Source organism: Chenopodium album, chromosome 13 (genome assembly GCF_948465745.1).
Source record: "Chenopodium album chromosome 13, dcCheAlbu1.1, whole genome shotgun sequence".
NCBI classification, from domain to species: Eukaryota; Viridiplantae; Streptophyta; class Magnoliopsida; order Caryophyllales; family Amaranthaceae; genus Chenopodium; species Chenopodium album.
The window spans coordinates 35,080,048-35,094,286 of NC_137846.1; the positions used below are offsets into that span (position 1 = coordinate 35,080,048).

The 14,239-nt window shown below is 38.6% G+C and overlaps 1 protein-coding gene across 2 annotated transcripts; it reads right to left on the bottom strand.

Annotated features, from left to right (window-relative positions):
* Positions 1-2,249: 2,249 nt before the first annotated feature.
* On the bottom strand, positions 2,250-8,692 carry LOC145574739 (pentatricopeptide repeat-containing protein At2g30780-like). Of its 2 annotated transcripts, XR_014098161.1 has the most exons (3): positions 8,221-8,692; positions 5,549-7,476; positions 2,253-4,998 (listed from the first exon to the last, which is right to left on the bottom strand). XR_014098161.1 is itself a non-coding variant. In XM_081632592.1 (2 exons), the coding sequence occupies exons 1-2, from the start codon at positions 8,647-8,649 to the stop codon at positions 6,370-6,372; spliced, it is 1,536 nt and encodes a 511-aa protein (XP_081488718.1). In that variant the 5' UTR covers positions 8,650-8,692; the 3' UTR covers positions 2,250-6,369. The 2 variants fall into 2 exon arrangements, 1 of the variants encoding a protein (XP_081488718.1); XM_081632592.1 differs by having other exon boundaries at positions 2,250-7,476.
* Between the last annotated feature and the right edge of the window lie 5,547 nt (positions 8,693-14,239).

Here is a 14,239-nt window from a genome sequence, read left to right on the forward strand (position 1 = left end):
GGTTCGAGGATAAGTCCCTGCTAGAATAGTATAGACGAGGATTCACCGATTCAATATAGGGCGACCATATTAGAAGCATACCTTATCCCCTACTTTGCAGCTGTCCAGAATTCTGTCCAAATCGCTACCATTAGTAACTTTCTTGCCATTCACTGATGTTATAATATCCCCTAGTATTAAGTCATCCATAGGCATCAAGTTTTTGTAGATAGAAGACCTTGTAGTAACGTATGAACAACCTTAGTCAAATTCCATCAATAAAATGCAATCGTCTTTCAGCAGCTCAAGTGGAATCCTTGAAGCACAACAGTATTATCAGTGTACATTAACAATTATCAGAAGTATACCGCTTTTGCCAGCAGGACCTTTGGATGGAGCATATAGCACAAGCACTCCACTGATTGATCTGGGGCAAATTAATCCCCATGATCGGTCTTGTTTCCCATATTTCACAAGCTGATCTACGATGCCACCAACCTAAAAATTAAATAACAAAATATATGTCATCCTTTTCTACCTCACCTAGAGAGAAAAGGTAAATAATAAATAAAGGGAGAAAAGATAAATTGAGAGAATATATTAACACAGGTTATGAGATTTCAAGCAATGACTCCCGCCCCCAATAAAAACCCTTCGGATCATGACAAAGGCAGAATTGATTACCTACAGTATCAACAGGGATTGAAACCAACACCAGAAGAAGCACCAGAAGGAGAGTATATAGCAGTACTTATACCGATGAGATTGCCAGAACTATCTAGAAGTGGACCTCTACTGTTACCAGGATTTATAGCAGCGTCAGTCTGTATAACATCATGAATCGGACGTCCTGTTGCAGCAGAGCTGATTTCCCTTCTGAGCCCACTACATTTAAAACATTGAAAGTGGTCACACAAGTAGCTTTTTTAGCTTCCAAAATGCTATCATTAAAGGGCATCAAAATACTTTAACTTACAGGTTTTTAGTGATAGCATATAAACTTGTGATTTTAGCTAAGAAAGAGAGATAATTCCAGGTTCACTGAATTGCAGTTTTACTTGGCCAGATAGCTTAAGTAGTAGCTGAGGTTGCAATCAAGATAACAGTTGAAATACAATGGAAATACAATGGAAGCACACTTTTTTGGCAGCTAGAATTGATAAGTTTTACACTATCACTTCATCACTACGATTCTTGAGTTTTGGAATATATGCTTTCAATAATGGCAAATATACTACCTGATTATCCATACCTTTAAAACCACAAAATTTTATTCAAGTCTCAAATGTTACTAGGTGAATTATTGTATCTGTAAGGCTAGCTTGACAATTTTTTAAAACCACAAGGGTAACTCATAAATTAAATAAATAAATAAAGGGGAAAAAATACACACTTTTCACGAAGATTTCGAGTCCAACAGTTGCACCACAATCCTTTGGAAACCTAAGAGGTCTCTGGGGAGTAGTTAAGGCGTTAAGCTTAAGAAATATGAATTGAGTTTTTCCCCCCTTATTTTCGGGTTATTTCACATCAGATTTACAATTGTCGTGTTAATTTCCTAGTCTTACTCCTTGTTCTCTCTTTGTTTACGTTCAGAATTTCATTCACATTTAACCACTTTTGCCCTACCCCTACCCCTATTATAGCTACTTTTTTTCATTTTTTTTTTAATATGCATGCTAAAGCAAAGTTGAAAATAGAATTGGGACCTTTCATAGTTATTGTGTAAGAAAATAAGGGTTAAAACACTAGAAGTACGGATATAATTATTTCTTACAAAATAACAACAATAGTCTCAATTTGAATAGGCTTTAAAAAAAAGTACGTATTTCAAAACACATGCCATTAGGTGTTGTCCCATCTTAGAGGTTTTCTTCTCACATGAAGACAATAATCCTATACAAAACAGCATTCACGTAATAAACATCGTTAAAATTTATGCTTGGTCACTAATAGAAGTATCTGATGAGTGACATCTCAACTTTAATAGAAGTATAATTTACACTATACTTCCACAAAATCATTACTCCACAAAATCATGGTAAAACATACTTCCTCTGTTTTTATTTACTTACAACACACCCCTTTGGCACGCACTCTAAGAGAGAAATTAGACTAGGTAAACGGATAAATTAATTCACAAAATTTTACCACTTATAAGAAGGAAGGGATAAGTTACTACGGTTTAAATTACATAGTTTAATTCATTCGTTTACCTAATTTAATCACCTCCTCAAAAATCTTGATAAAAGGTGTGTTGTAAGTATAAAAAAACAGAGGAACTACAAGATTACAGAATACTTAAAAGCCTATCACCAATTCAATATATGGCAAGAAGTTTGAAACCAAACTATCTAGCAAAATAAGAGATGAGTACATGTCATCAAAAACCCTCTCAAAAAAATCATGAAAGAAATATTAACCACCAAAATGGCAAGACCATCAATTTTTGGCCTTTTGCTGCATAATAGGTCATATAACTTACAGAGCTCCCCCGTATTATACGAAGGAAAAACAAAACATACTGGGTTCCCAATAGCAAAGACTTTTTGACCAACAAGCAAATCTGCAGAGACACCAATAGGTACTGGTCTCAATTTACCTTTAGGTACTTCAATGCGCAAAACAGCAACATCATTGTCTTGGTCATACCAAACAACTTTGGCCTCGTAATTAGATTGGTCAGCAAGAGTGACCCTGTAAATCACTAACAACATTTGAAGTCAAAATATTATACTCAGTATCTCACAAGAAAATGATATTCAAAGTACTGCACAACAAGCTAAAATATTAATGTATGGAATGAGGGAACCAATCGAAGGGGGGTTGTCATACAAAGTAGCCAATGAGAATGTGACATGTGACCCTTCACTCAACTTTAGTTTGCGGGGAGTGTCTGTGGGCTGAGGTATTGGGGGTTGCTTAACCCTCATTCTCTCAACGTCGCTATATTAATAAAGATTTCAATATTCTCCACTTCGATATATAAAAGGGTAACACCTACATATACATAGTACATCCAAAGAATATACTCCCTCTCGCTCACAATAATTATGCAGGATCAGAAATTTGATATTTGTAAAAAAGAAATAGAAAACTCAGGATTGCTACTGGGACGGAGAGGTAGCACTCATAGCAGCATCAACTTTAGAAAATGAAATAGTACATTCAAATGATAGAAGACAAAAGAATTCAAAAAAGGTAAGCGGGCCTGTGACATAATGTGAAACATTGCACAACAAAATTGAACAACAAACCTGAGATCAGAAGCACCACAAATCAGATAATTGATGACTATGTGACCTGTATCCCAAATAAAGCCTGATCCAGACCCCTGGGGAACCTCTAACACATCCGATGTCAACGCATCCTGTCTATTCTCACAAGCCAATACAAAATTCATGACCATCAAATATTTACAACCCAGAAAACTAAATCCAATGTAAACCCATGCAACTGTTATATTAATACCGTAGTAGATGCAAATTAAACCTACGGATAAGGGTGATTCAATATTGCTTTTAAATGGTCAGAACAAATTTATTATTGAGATTGTGGACTGTCTAAAGAAGTAACTAGAACAATAAATGTTCAGCAATTTCACTGATTGACTAATTCTTTACGTCTTCAACGGGCTTCTGACAGGATTTTGGATCAGTGTCTTTAATAACAGCTTTCTTGGTTTTATGACACGGAAAACTTGATATAGCTATCACTTTCAACTGTACAAAAAATCACTGTCACCAAGATAAGATAGTTTGAACCAATAAAGCAACAGTCAAACTTTTAATGAAAAACATGTTTTAAAGAATTTTAATGTCTGATTAGTGGATGCAAGCAAACTTAAAAAACCCATACAGACCAAGTAATAGCGCATATGACAGTATATCATGCTGTCAAATATAAAATCTAGCTTTAAGTTGTACATTTGGAGAAGTGTTGGCTTGTTGCATACAATGGCAAGGTAATGCTTAAGTTTCAAAATGCCATGCTAAAGCAAAGTTGAAGATAGTATTGGGACCTTTCATAGTTCTTGTGTAAGAAAATAAGGGTTAAAACACTAGAAGTGCCCAAAGTACGGATATAATTATTTCTTACAAAATAACAACAATAGTCTCAATTTAAATAGGCTTTGAAAAAAGTACGTATTTCAAAACACATGTTACTAGGTGTTGTCCCATCTTAGAGGTTTTCTTTTCACATGAAGACAATAATCCTATACAAGACATTCACATAATAAACATCATTAAAATTTATGTTTGGTCACTAATAGAAGTATCTGATGAGTGACATCTCAACTTTAGTAGAAGTATAATTTACAGTATAGCTGGGAATTACTCCACAAAAACATGGTAAAATATACTTCCTCCGTTTTTATTTACTTGCAACACACCCCTTTGGCACGCATTTTAAGGGAGATATTAGACAAGGTAAACGGATAAATTAATTCACAAAATTTTACCACCTATAAGAAGAAAGGTATAAGTTACTACGGTTTAAATTACATAGCTTAATTCATTCATTTACCTAGTTTAATCACCTCCTCAAAAAGCGTGATAAAAGGTGTGTTGCAAGCATAAAAAAAACAGAGGAAGTACAAGATTGCAGAATACTTAAAAGCCTATCACCAATTCAATATATGGCAAGAAGTTTGAAACCAAACTATCTAGCAAAAAAAGAGATGAGTACATGTCATCAAAACCCTCACAAAGAAATCATGAAAAAAAATATTAACAACCAAAATGGAAAGACCATCAATTTTTGGCTTTTTGCTGCATAATAGGTCATATAACTTACTGAGTTCCCCTGTATTATAAGAAGGAAAAACAAAAGTTACTGGGTTCTCAATAGCAAAGACTTTTTGACCAACAAGCAAATCTGCAGAGACACCAATAGGTACTGGTCTCAATTTACCTTTAGGTACTTCAATGTGCAAAACAGCAACATCTTTGTCTTGGTCATACCCAACAACTTTGGCCTCGTAAGTAGATTGGTCAGCAAGAGTGACCCTGTAAATCACTAACAGCATTTGAAGTCAAAATATTATACTCAGTATCTCACAAGAAAATGATACTCAAAGTATTGCACAACAAGCTAAAATATTAATGTATGGAATGAGGGAACCAATCGAAGGGATGTTGTCATACAAAGTAGCCAATGAGAATGTGACATGTGACCCTTCACTCAACTTTAGTTTGCGGGGAGTGTCTGTGGGCTGAGGTATTGGGGGTTGCTTAACCCTCATTCTCTCAACGTCGCTATATTAATAAAGATTTCAATATTCTCCACTTCGATATATAAAAGGGTAACACCTACATATACATAGTACATCCAAAGAATATACTCCCTCTCGCTCACAATAATTATGCAGGATCAGAAATTTGATATTTGTAAAAAAGAAATAGAAAATTCAGGATTGCTACTGGGATGGAGAGGTAGCACTCATAGCAGCATCAACTTTAGAAAATGAAATAGTACATTCAAATGATAGAAGACAAAAGAATTCAAAAAAGGTAAGTAGGCCTGTGACATAATGTGAAACATTTCGCAACAGAATTGAACAACAAACCTGAGATCAGAAGCACCACAGATCAGATAATTTGTGACTATGTGACCTTCTGTATCCCAAATAAAGCCTGATCCAGACCCCTGGAGAACCTCTAACACATCCGATGTCAACGCATCCTGTCTATTCTCACAAGCCAATACAAAACTCATAACCATCAAATATTTACAACCCAGAAAACTAAATCCAATGTAAACCCATGCAACTGTTATATTAATACCGTAGTAGATGCAAATTAAACCTACAGATAAGGGTGATTCAATATTGCTTTTAAATGGTCAGTACAAATTTATTGTTGAGATTGTGGATTGTCTAAAGAAGTAACTAGAACAATAAATGTTCAGCAATTTTACTGATTGACTAATTCTTTAAGTCTTCAACAGGCTTCTGACAGAACTTTGGATCAGTGTCTTTAATAACAACTTTCTTGGTTTTATGACTGGGAAAACTTGCTATAGCTATCACTTCAACTGTACAAAAAATCATTGTCACCAAGATAAGATAGTTTGAACCAATAAAGCAACAGTCAAACTTTTAATGAAAAACATATGTTTTAAAGAATTTTAATGTCTGATTAGTGAATGCAAGCAAACTTAAAAAACCCATACAAACCAAGTAATAGCGCATATGACAGTATATCATGCTGTCAAATATAAAAATCTAGCTTCAAGTTGTACATTTGGAGAAGTGTTGGCTTGTTGCATACAATGGCAAGGTAATGCTCAAGTTTCAAAATGCCATATTAATCCCAATTTAAGTTTACAACTTAGACCCCTCCTCAAGTAAGCAAGGTACATGATAGCCACTCATGAAGACCAGTCATTTTAAGCAATACCATATCCATACTTGCACATCAATCCTTTTACTTGATCAAGCTTATATCTAGAATCCCATTTTGAATAAGCTTTGATCATAATAGCCCATGTTTTCTTACTTGGGTCTATGTTGATATTCTCCATTTCAGAGAGTACATTTTCCATTTCCTCCAGGCGGTTTTGTGATCCGAACATTACCATTTTGCAATGATAGAGGGACCTACAAATTCTCCATCCTGCAGACTCTGAACGCTTGACAAAGTTAGTAAGCTTGTCAACAGCGTTAGAATGATAATAAGCAGTGATAATTGCACGCATCACACGCACGGTATTGACTGCAGTGTGTTGATCAAAAGCAACATTGATAAAATTCTCCATCTTCTCAACCAGCCTTTCTTCAGCATAAACATTAATAAGCAAAACATTCAACCATGGTCTGTATTCATCCTTGGGAATCAGCCTGATCAATTCATCAATTCTTCTAACTCGATCAGCAGAAGGACATTTACAATAGGCGCATATCATGGTTCTTATTACAGACAGATCATCCTTAACCACATGTTGTTCCCCCAGTTCATACATCTCTTCCATTTTCTCTAAATTGCCAGAATGTGCATAGCCTCTTAGCATTAACATGTACGTGTTATTATCTGGATTAATGTTCCTAGTTTTCATCATACAATAGGTGTCCTCCATCTGATCCCACATCCAAGCTGTTACATATCCAGCAATCAGATTATTATATGTACCCACAGTAGGGAAGAGGTCTGAGTCATATATTTCTTGAAGTGTGGCTTCCATATGATCTATCAACATCAATCGACCAAAAACAGAAATAAGAATGTTGTATGTAACAATTGTAGGACTACACAATTCTTCCATCTTGAACTCCCGAAAAAGTGATTGACATTTATCTGGCAAACCATTGATCATATAAACACTCATCAATGCGTTATAAATAGTAGATGTCTTAACACCGTTGTTTGTAGATTCGTTGTATAGCTCCACAGCAAGTTCAACATTCCTAGCTCTACCAGCAACCATAATACCCTTGGCATACTCTTCACTAGTTACTGGAAAGCTTAAGCCAGCATGTTTTCTCCTCCAATTTAAAACCTATAATCAAAAATTGAAACCACCAAGCCACTAAGCAAAGCCAACATCCTTTAACATAAGAAACAAACTTTTATCACAAATGTGCACCTGATATGCTTTAAATCTAAAGCTTTTACAAATAATAATTTCCTCTGTTCTCTAAATATTTTAAGTTTAAAAATCATGTTGATGACTACACAGAATAATCACTTTTGGTTCATGTAACCGATCCCACTTATGGGACTAAAGCTTTGATTGATATGCTTTTAAATAGTCAACATCCTACAATTTGTACTTATAGGACCAAAGACTTTAATATCATAAGTATTGCACGATAATGCATGAAACACTACGAGCTACAATATAGGACGGAGGAAGTACAACTAGATTCTAAATGAAGCATAGCTTTTCTTTATTAATTTTGGATCCTAAAACCACACCATACCAAATAATACAGCAAGATCTTCCTCGAATATATCATTTCTTTTTCTTAAAGCTCCAGATTCTCATAATTAAGCATAACATGGAAATTTATACAAAATTAATAAGTTCCTGGTATAATGCACCATCAGAAACATACATCATGTCAATTATAATACAAAGTAAGTTCATGTAAACATAAACAAATTCAATTCTAGGGTCTCAAACATAAACAAATTTAATTCTCTAGCAAAAAATATACATTAAACCAAACAATTAACAAGCAAATTAACATAGAAAAACCTAGAAATTAATTAAAATTAAAAGCAAATAAAGAAGACCCACCTGAAGAGCTAAATAGGGAAAATCACGAAGTTGACCCAAAAGCTCAACCAAAGCAGAACCATCATAGTAAGAAGAAAACAAAGAAACACCCATTTGTTCGAGCAATTCATTAGTAGCTTCAGAATCATCCTTAACCTTAACCAACTCATCTCTCAAGATTGAAACTTTATGGGTTAATTTAGCTTTGGCAGTCGAGATATGGCGATCGGATGAAGTGAATAACCAGGATTGAAGCACGCCGCCGGTTCCGGTCGATGCAGATGGCGTCAAAGACGAAGATGAGGAAGAAGAAGAGGAGGAATAAGAATGGTGAATTGATGAGGTGGAATTAGGTGGGGAGGAGAGAGAATGTGAGGGAGAAGTGGATGGTGGTGAGGGGAAGATTTTGTGACGGTGATGGCGGAGGAGGAGCTGCCATTGAAGCCTCATTGCTTTGGAGAGATAGTAACCAGTGTTTTTCCAAGGGAGGAGAGTGAATATGAAAGGTTTTTTTTTTTTTTTTTTTTTTTTTTTTTTTTTTTTTTTTTTTTGACAGTGAGAGCAAAGAAAGAAAAGCACAAGCAAAAATTTAAAAAGACCAAAAAAGACACTCATGAGCACGAGCCTTCAGGAGATACCCATTTTCGAGGAACCTTAAGAATTTTACAATCAGTGTGCAGGAGATACCCAAAAAAGACACTCCCGACCATGCTGACCTTCCCCGTCCCTCACTTCAATCGCGCCGTCGTCCCCCGACCTCGATTCACGCCGTTTCCTAGGGTTTGGTGGGTTTTGTTGGGTTTCGATGAGTCAAACTCACCGCGGAACAAAACCCGACCCCATGACCCGCTCACAATTAATATAACTAAAACGACATAAACAACACGAAAGAGAGAAAAGATGTTCTTACCCTTGCCGCGTGCTTCGCTTTCAATCGGAGCTCTTACTTCAAAGCCAAGTCTTGCAAGCGCAGAGGCCTCCTACGTTATCTGTTGGGTAATTTTTACCTAAGCCACCTGGGCCAACCAGGTGGTGACACGTGTTAGACCAAGATTAGTCCAAATTGGACCAATCCCCGTTTGACACGTGTCGTTCCTAGAATTTGGGAGAAAAGGCGGCCTTCAGGGCCCAAATCCCGAGAAATCCATAATTCGGCGCAGCCCATCAGAATTAGGTCAGAGTGACCTAATTAGGGCACATTTACCGATGACCTTATAAATAGGAAATTCCCCCCATTTTGGGGACATCTACAATTTATTACAGCATACCCTACATTCTCTCACATCAGAGAAAACACCTGATCTCGGAATCCGAGAAGATCTCACTTTTGCCTTTCCGCACTTTTGACTTTCTCCAACGCGTTCTAACTTGATCGTCGGAGGCGGAGCTCCAACCACCCGAAGTCTCCGTTGTTTTGCAAGTATAGGTCGCCCCGGACTAGTATTCGAGCTGTAACTCTCCCGAGGGACAGAAACACCCAAAACATTTGGCGTCGTCTGTGGGGAGAGTACCTCAAAGATGGTTTAAGAGTCTGTACCATCGCCAGACCCCAACCGTCCTACGGTTGATGGGGAGGTCTTTTCAGACTATGAAGACGACCACGATGTGGACGTCGAAACATATGTGGCCACTAACGGGTCACTAATTGCTAAACACATCCGTTCCAGAGACAAGTTGGAACGAGTTAACAATGAAGCTGGTACCAACAAGCCTGCTGGACCACCGTCTGGTAACAGCAAGGCGGCAGGAGGTCAGGCTCCAGTAACCCGAGACGAACTCATGAAATTCATGACAAGTTTAAAGGGTGAAATCAATGACCTGATCAACAACCGAACGGTTGGCTCTAACAAGGGTCAGTCGACCAAGAAGACTCCTCAAGCTGAGAGAAGGAAGTCAGTCAGAGACAGGCAGCCTACTCCACATCCAAAGGAGAAGGCTACGCCTGCCATTGACTGGACTAAGAAAGGTCATCTGAGCTGTTCAGCCGGATGGCAGCAAGAAAACCTTCTCCGATGCTCTACACATCATCGAGCACAACCGGAGCCAGCAGCTGTCTAAGTCAGCCTCTAACTCAAGCTTTCCAGACAGCTTCAAAAATACATCTGCAAGGAATTCCCATTCCTTGCATGAGAGCTATACAGGCGGCAAGTCCGTCCATATTGGCCCTCAGATGATTGGGAATGCCCCGTATGTGCCACAAATACCATATGGGCAGTTGTAGGGAATATTTCAAGCATTACCCCAAGCTTGAACCCCACTGTGATCATACACTTAAGTATGGTGGCATCCAAAGGGAAGGAAGCTAGAGCAAAAGAGTCGCCAACAAGTTTTAGGAACTTGTAAACTGTTCACAAGGTGAAGATTACACCCCTTAACGATCCAGGAGATCGTCAACTCCAAAAGGTCTTGAACCAAATAGGGTTCGGGGATGAAGGTACAAATCCAACCTAAAAGAGATTGAACCTGCCCTAATAATAGGCCTCTACTTCATTCTTCTCGTATTCATGTGCGCTTTCTGACTAACATGCAATCAATAGGTTAACCCTAAACCTGTTTATCTATGTTGGTTGAATTTAATGCACAAATAAAACTATTATTGGTGATCACTTGAATTATAATCATATTAGCCCTAAACAAGATTATTAATTATCTTATTAAGCGTGATTACAAGTACAAATTCCCTTTAAACATGCATAAAAGGCATGATCGAGCAATAACAATGAATAAACATCAAGCAACGTAATAACAATCATCATGATAATTACAATCATAATAACAATCATAATAATTATAATTATCATAATCATGTTAAAGCATAATATTAATAGCAAGATCCTAGGCATGATACTAACAAGATTAATAACAAACCCTAGCATGTCACTAAGCAATAAAAATCAAAGCTTTAGCCCTAACATGATACTAACATGATATTAGGAAAGAGTAAAAGGCACCCTAAACATGATACTAGAAAGCAATAATAACATCCTAACATGATACTAGGAATTAATAAATAATAAACATGCTTTCTACAAGAATAGAGCAATAAGATTACATACTTTGATGCCTCGTACCTCTTTCTAATAACAAAATACACGCGTTAGTAACTTCAAGGAAAATGTAAAATCAAACAATTAAATTAAATAATTGAAATAGAGATTTGGGACCAAACCCTTAGAAATTATAACCTTTCACGTCTAGGGCGAAGGCAACTTCGAACTCGGCTAGGTGTGTCTAGATCTCGTGAATGCGGAATTTTGTAAGAAGGAAGGTTTAGAAAAAAGAATAGAGAGAGAAGAAAAGCTTCTAGCTTTAGAGAGAGATGATGATTGTGAATTGTAGATGAATAAAAACGGAGGTTCAGGACCCTATTTATAAGAAAACAGTCCGGAAATAGGTAGAATTTGATAAGGAATAAAACTCCACTCTGTCGCCGCAAAACCGACCTTGTCGCCAGGCGACATGGCTTGTCGCGTGGCGACAGGCCTGTCGTTTGACGACAGCCTAGATTCCTACGCGCTTTCAAACACGGAGTCCACTTATGAATTAAAATCGATTTGTAAAGTCCGTATGAAAACTGAAATCGTATTTTTCATAAAATAATATTTTATTCCAAATAAAACTTATCAAAATATAATTATTAATTCTAATTCTATTAGGATTAAAGAGAACCTTCTAGAGAATTCTAGAAGACTATAATTAATTCTAATAACTTTAGGAATAATAATTAACATTGAGCCCTCCCCTAGATCATTGGGCCGCATGTAAAGATCAAACCTGGACCAGTTTAGTATTTTGGCCATAACTTCCTCATTATTCATCGGAATTGGGCTTATAATATATCGTTGGAAAGCTCTTTGCAAACCCCATCCAACTACACTATTATTGGACCCTTGTCGTGGACCAAACTAAACTGGATTGGCTATTTTCATAAAATAGAGTTGTTTTCGAAAACAGAAAGAAAGAATTTTAATAAAAACTAACTGCAACACTAGACCTTTCGCACTCTTACCTCATTCGATTATGATTCGACGCAAAAGGTATTCATCACTGGGTTTGGTTTTGGGGAGACACAAATGGGTGTCTACAGCAGTACACCCCTCATTTCATGTAGCCAGCCCTCTTTGGAGGACAGGCGACATATAATGTCCAACCCTTGGATTGGCAGCTCCGTCTGCTCAAACTTGGTGAACAGACCTCTGGGTTCACCAAGGAGATAACCGAGGCGGCACAGCCGGTCAAGGTTAAGAATGTTTTGGTTGGTGCCTATGATGGTACCTCTAACCCTGAGGACCACCTCATGGCCTACTCCAACCTTATGCACATGCAGGGGTGGGAGGATGCTATGTGGTGCCGATGTTTCCCGGCTACCTTGAAAGGCATAGCCCAGCAATGGTTCGGCAACCTGCCCGCCGGGTGCATTGATAGCTTTAGGAGGCTTGCCTTCCTTTTTGCCTCTAACTTCTCGATGAACATCCATACCAAGAAAACAAGTCTCGACTTGAGCACCATAAGGCAGGGAGAGAGAGAAGGACTTCGCTCCTATGTCAGACGGTTCAATCTGGTGAGAATCCAGATTCAAGGTCTGTCTAACGAGGCTAGCTTATACAGACTTCTTCAAGGGTCTGAAGGATGGGTAATTTTTTAAGTTTGACCTCGTCCGAAAAAGGGTCTTCACCCTCCAGGAGGCGTTGATAGAGGCGGAGAGCTTTATTCAAGCTATCGACCTCTGCTCGTCTAGCCATCAGTCAGACTCCAAGAAGTCTGACAAACAAAAAGAGGGTCGGTCTGCTCAGCTCAGCTGGCTCAGAAAGCTGAAGAGAGCAAAAAGAGAAAAGAAGTCTAGGCAGTTGGTGAGCCTGATCAGCCGTCTAAAAAAATAAGAAAGAATTCAAACCGTACGTCCTGAGGTACGAGTTTTATAAAGACTGCCACTCCATCCTCATGGAGATAAAGGACCGGCTGACCATTGAGAAGCCGAATCCAATGAAGAGTTTTGTCCAGTCAAAGAACAAAAATAAATATTGTCACTTCCATGAGGAAGTCGGCCATGACACCAACGACTGCTATCGTCTCAAGCGAACATTGGACCGTCTAGCTAACAAGGGGGTGCTGAAGTCCTATGTCTTGAAGTCCAAAGCGACTGTCAAGACGAATTCGGGGCAGTCGTCTAAGACTGTCCAACCTACTAATAGTTCGGACACCGATAAGGATCCGGTCTACACCATAGCAGGCGGATTCGCCAGTGGTGGCCCGACCATCTTGGGCACCAAGGATCATCTGAAGAAGATGATCCACTCAGTTGATGATGGACAGGCGTCCATTAGTAGTACTTTTCCAGATGTCCTCATAACTGAGAAGGATCGAGGCAAAGTCCACCGACCGTATGACGACCCGGTCGTCATTGAATGTAAGGTCGCCAACCAGCTGGTTGGTCGGATACTTATCGACACTGGTAGCTCCTCTAACCTCATTAGCTATAAGTGTCTGTCCAAGCTGAACTACAAGTTGGACAATCTAAGTGACGTCTCCCATCCCCTTGTTGGTTTTGGAGGAGGGGTCGTGCACCCAGTCGGATGAATTGACCTACCCATCTGGCTGAGGCAGAAGGCAAAGGGCGACATATGATCGTCCGGTTTTTGGTGGTTGAAGAGCTGACCGCCTACAACATCATTCTGGGCCGACCCACTCTTAACGAGTGCAAGGTCCTCATCATCCCAGCTCTCATGTTGTTAAAATATGAAAAAGATGATGGCTCTATTGGCTCCCTGAACGGGGATCAAAAGACGGCAAGGGAGTGTTACCTCTCAAACGTCAAGCTAACGGCTGCTGCAGCTGGTCAGCCGAAGGAGCCAATAGACCTTGATGATGTCAAGGACCCTGACCCAGCCCTACCAGCAGCCGGAAAGAAAAGAAAAGCTGATCAACCGATGGAGGTGAAGAAAGAGAAGAAATAGTAATCACTGACCGGGGAACGGTCAGATGAGCTCCGTGGTGATCATGTTGATATTCCTCTAGACGACAGCCGTCCAGAGCGAACTGT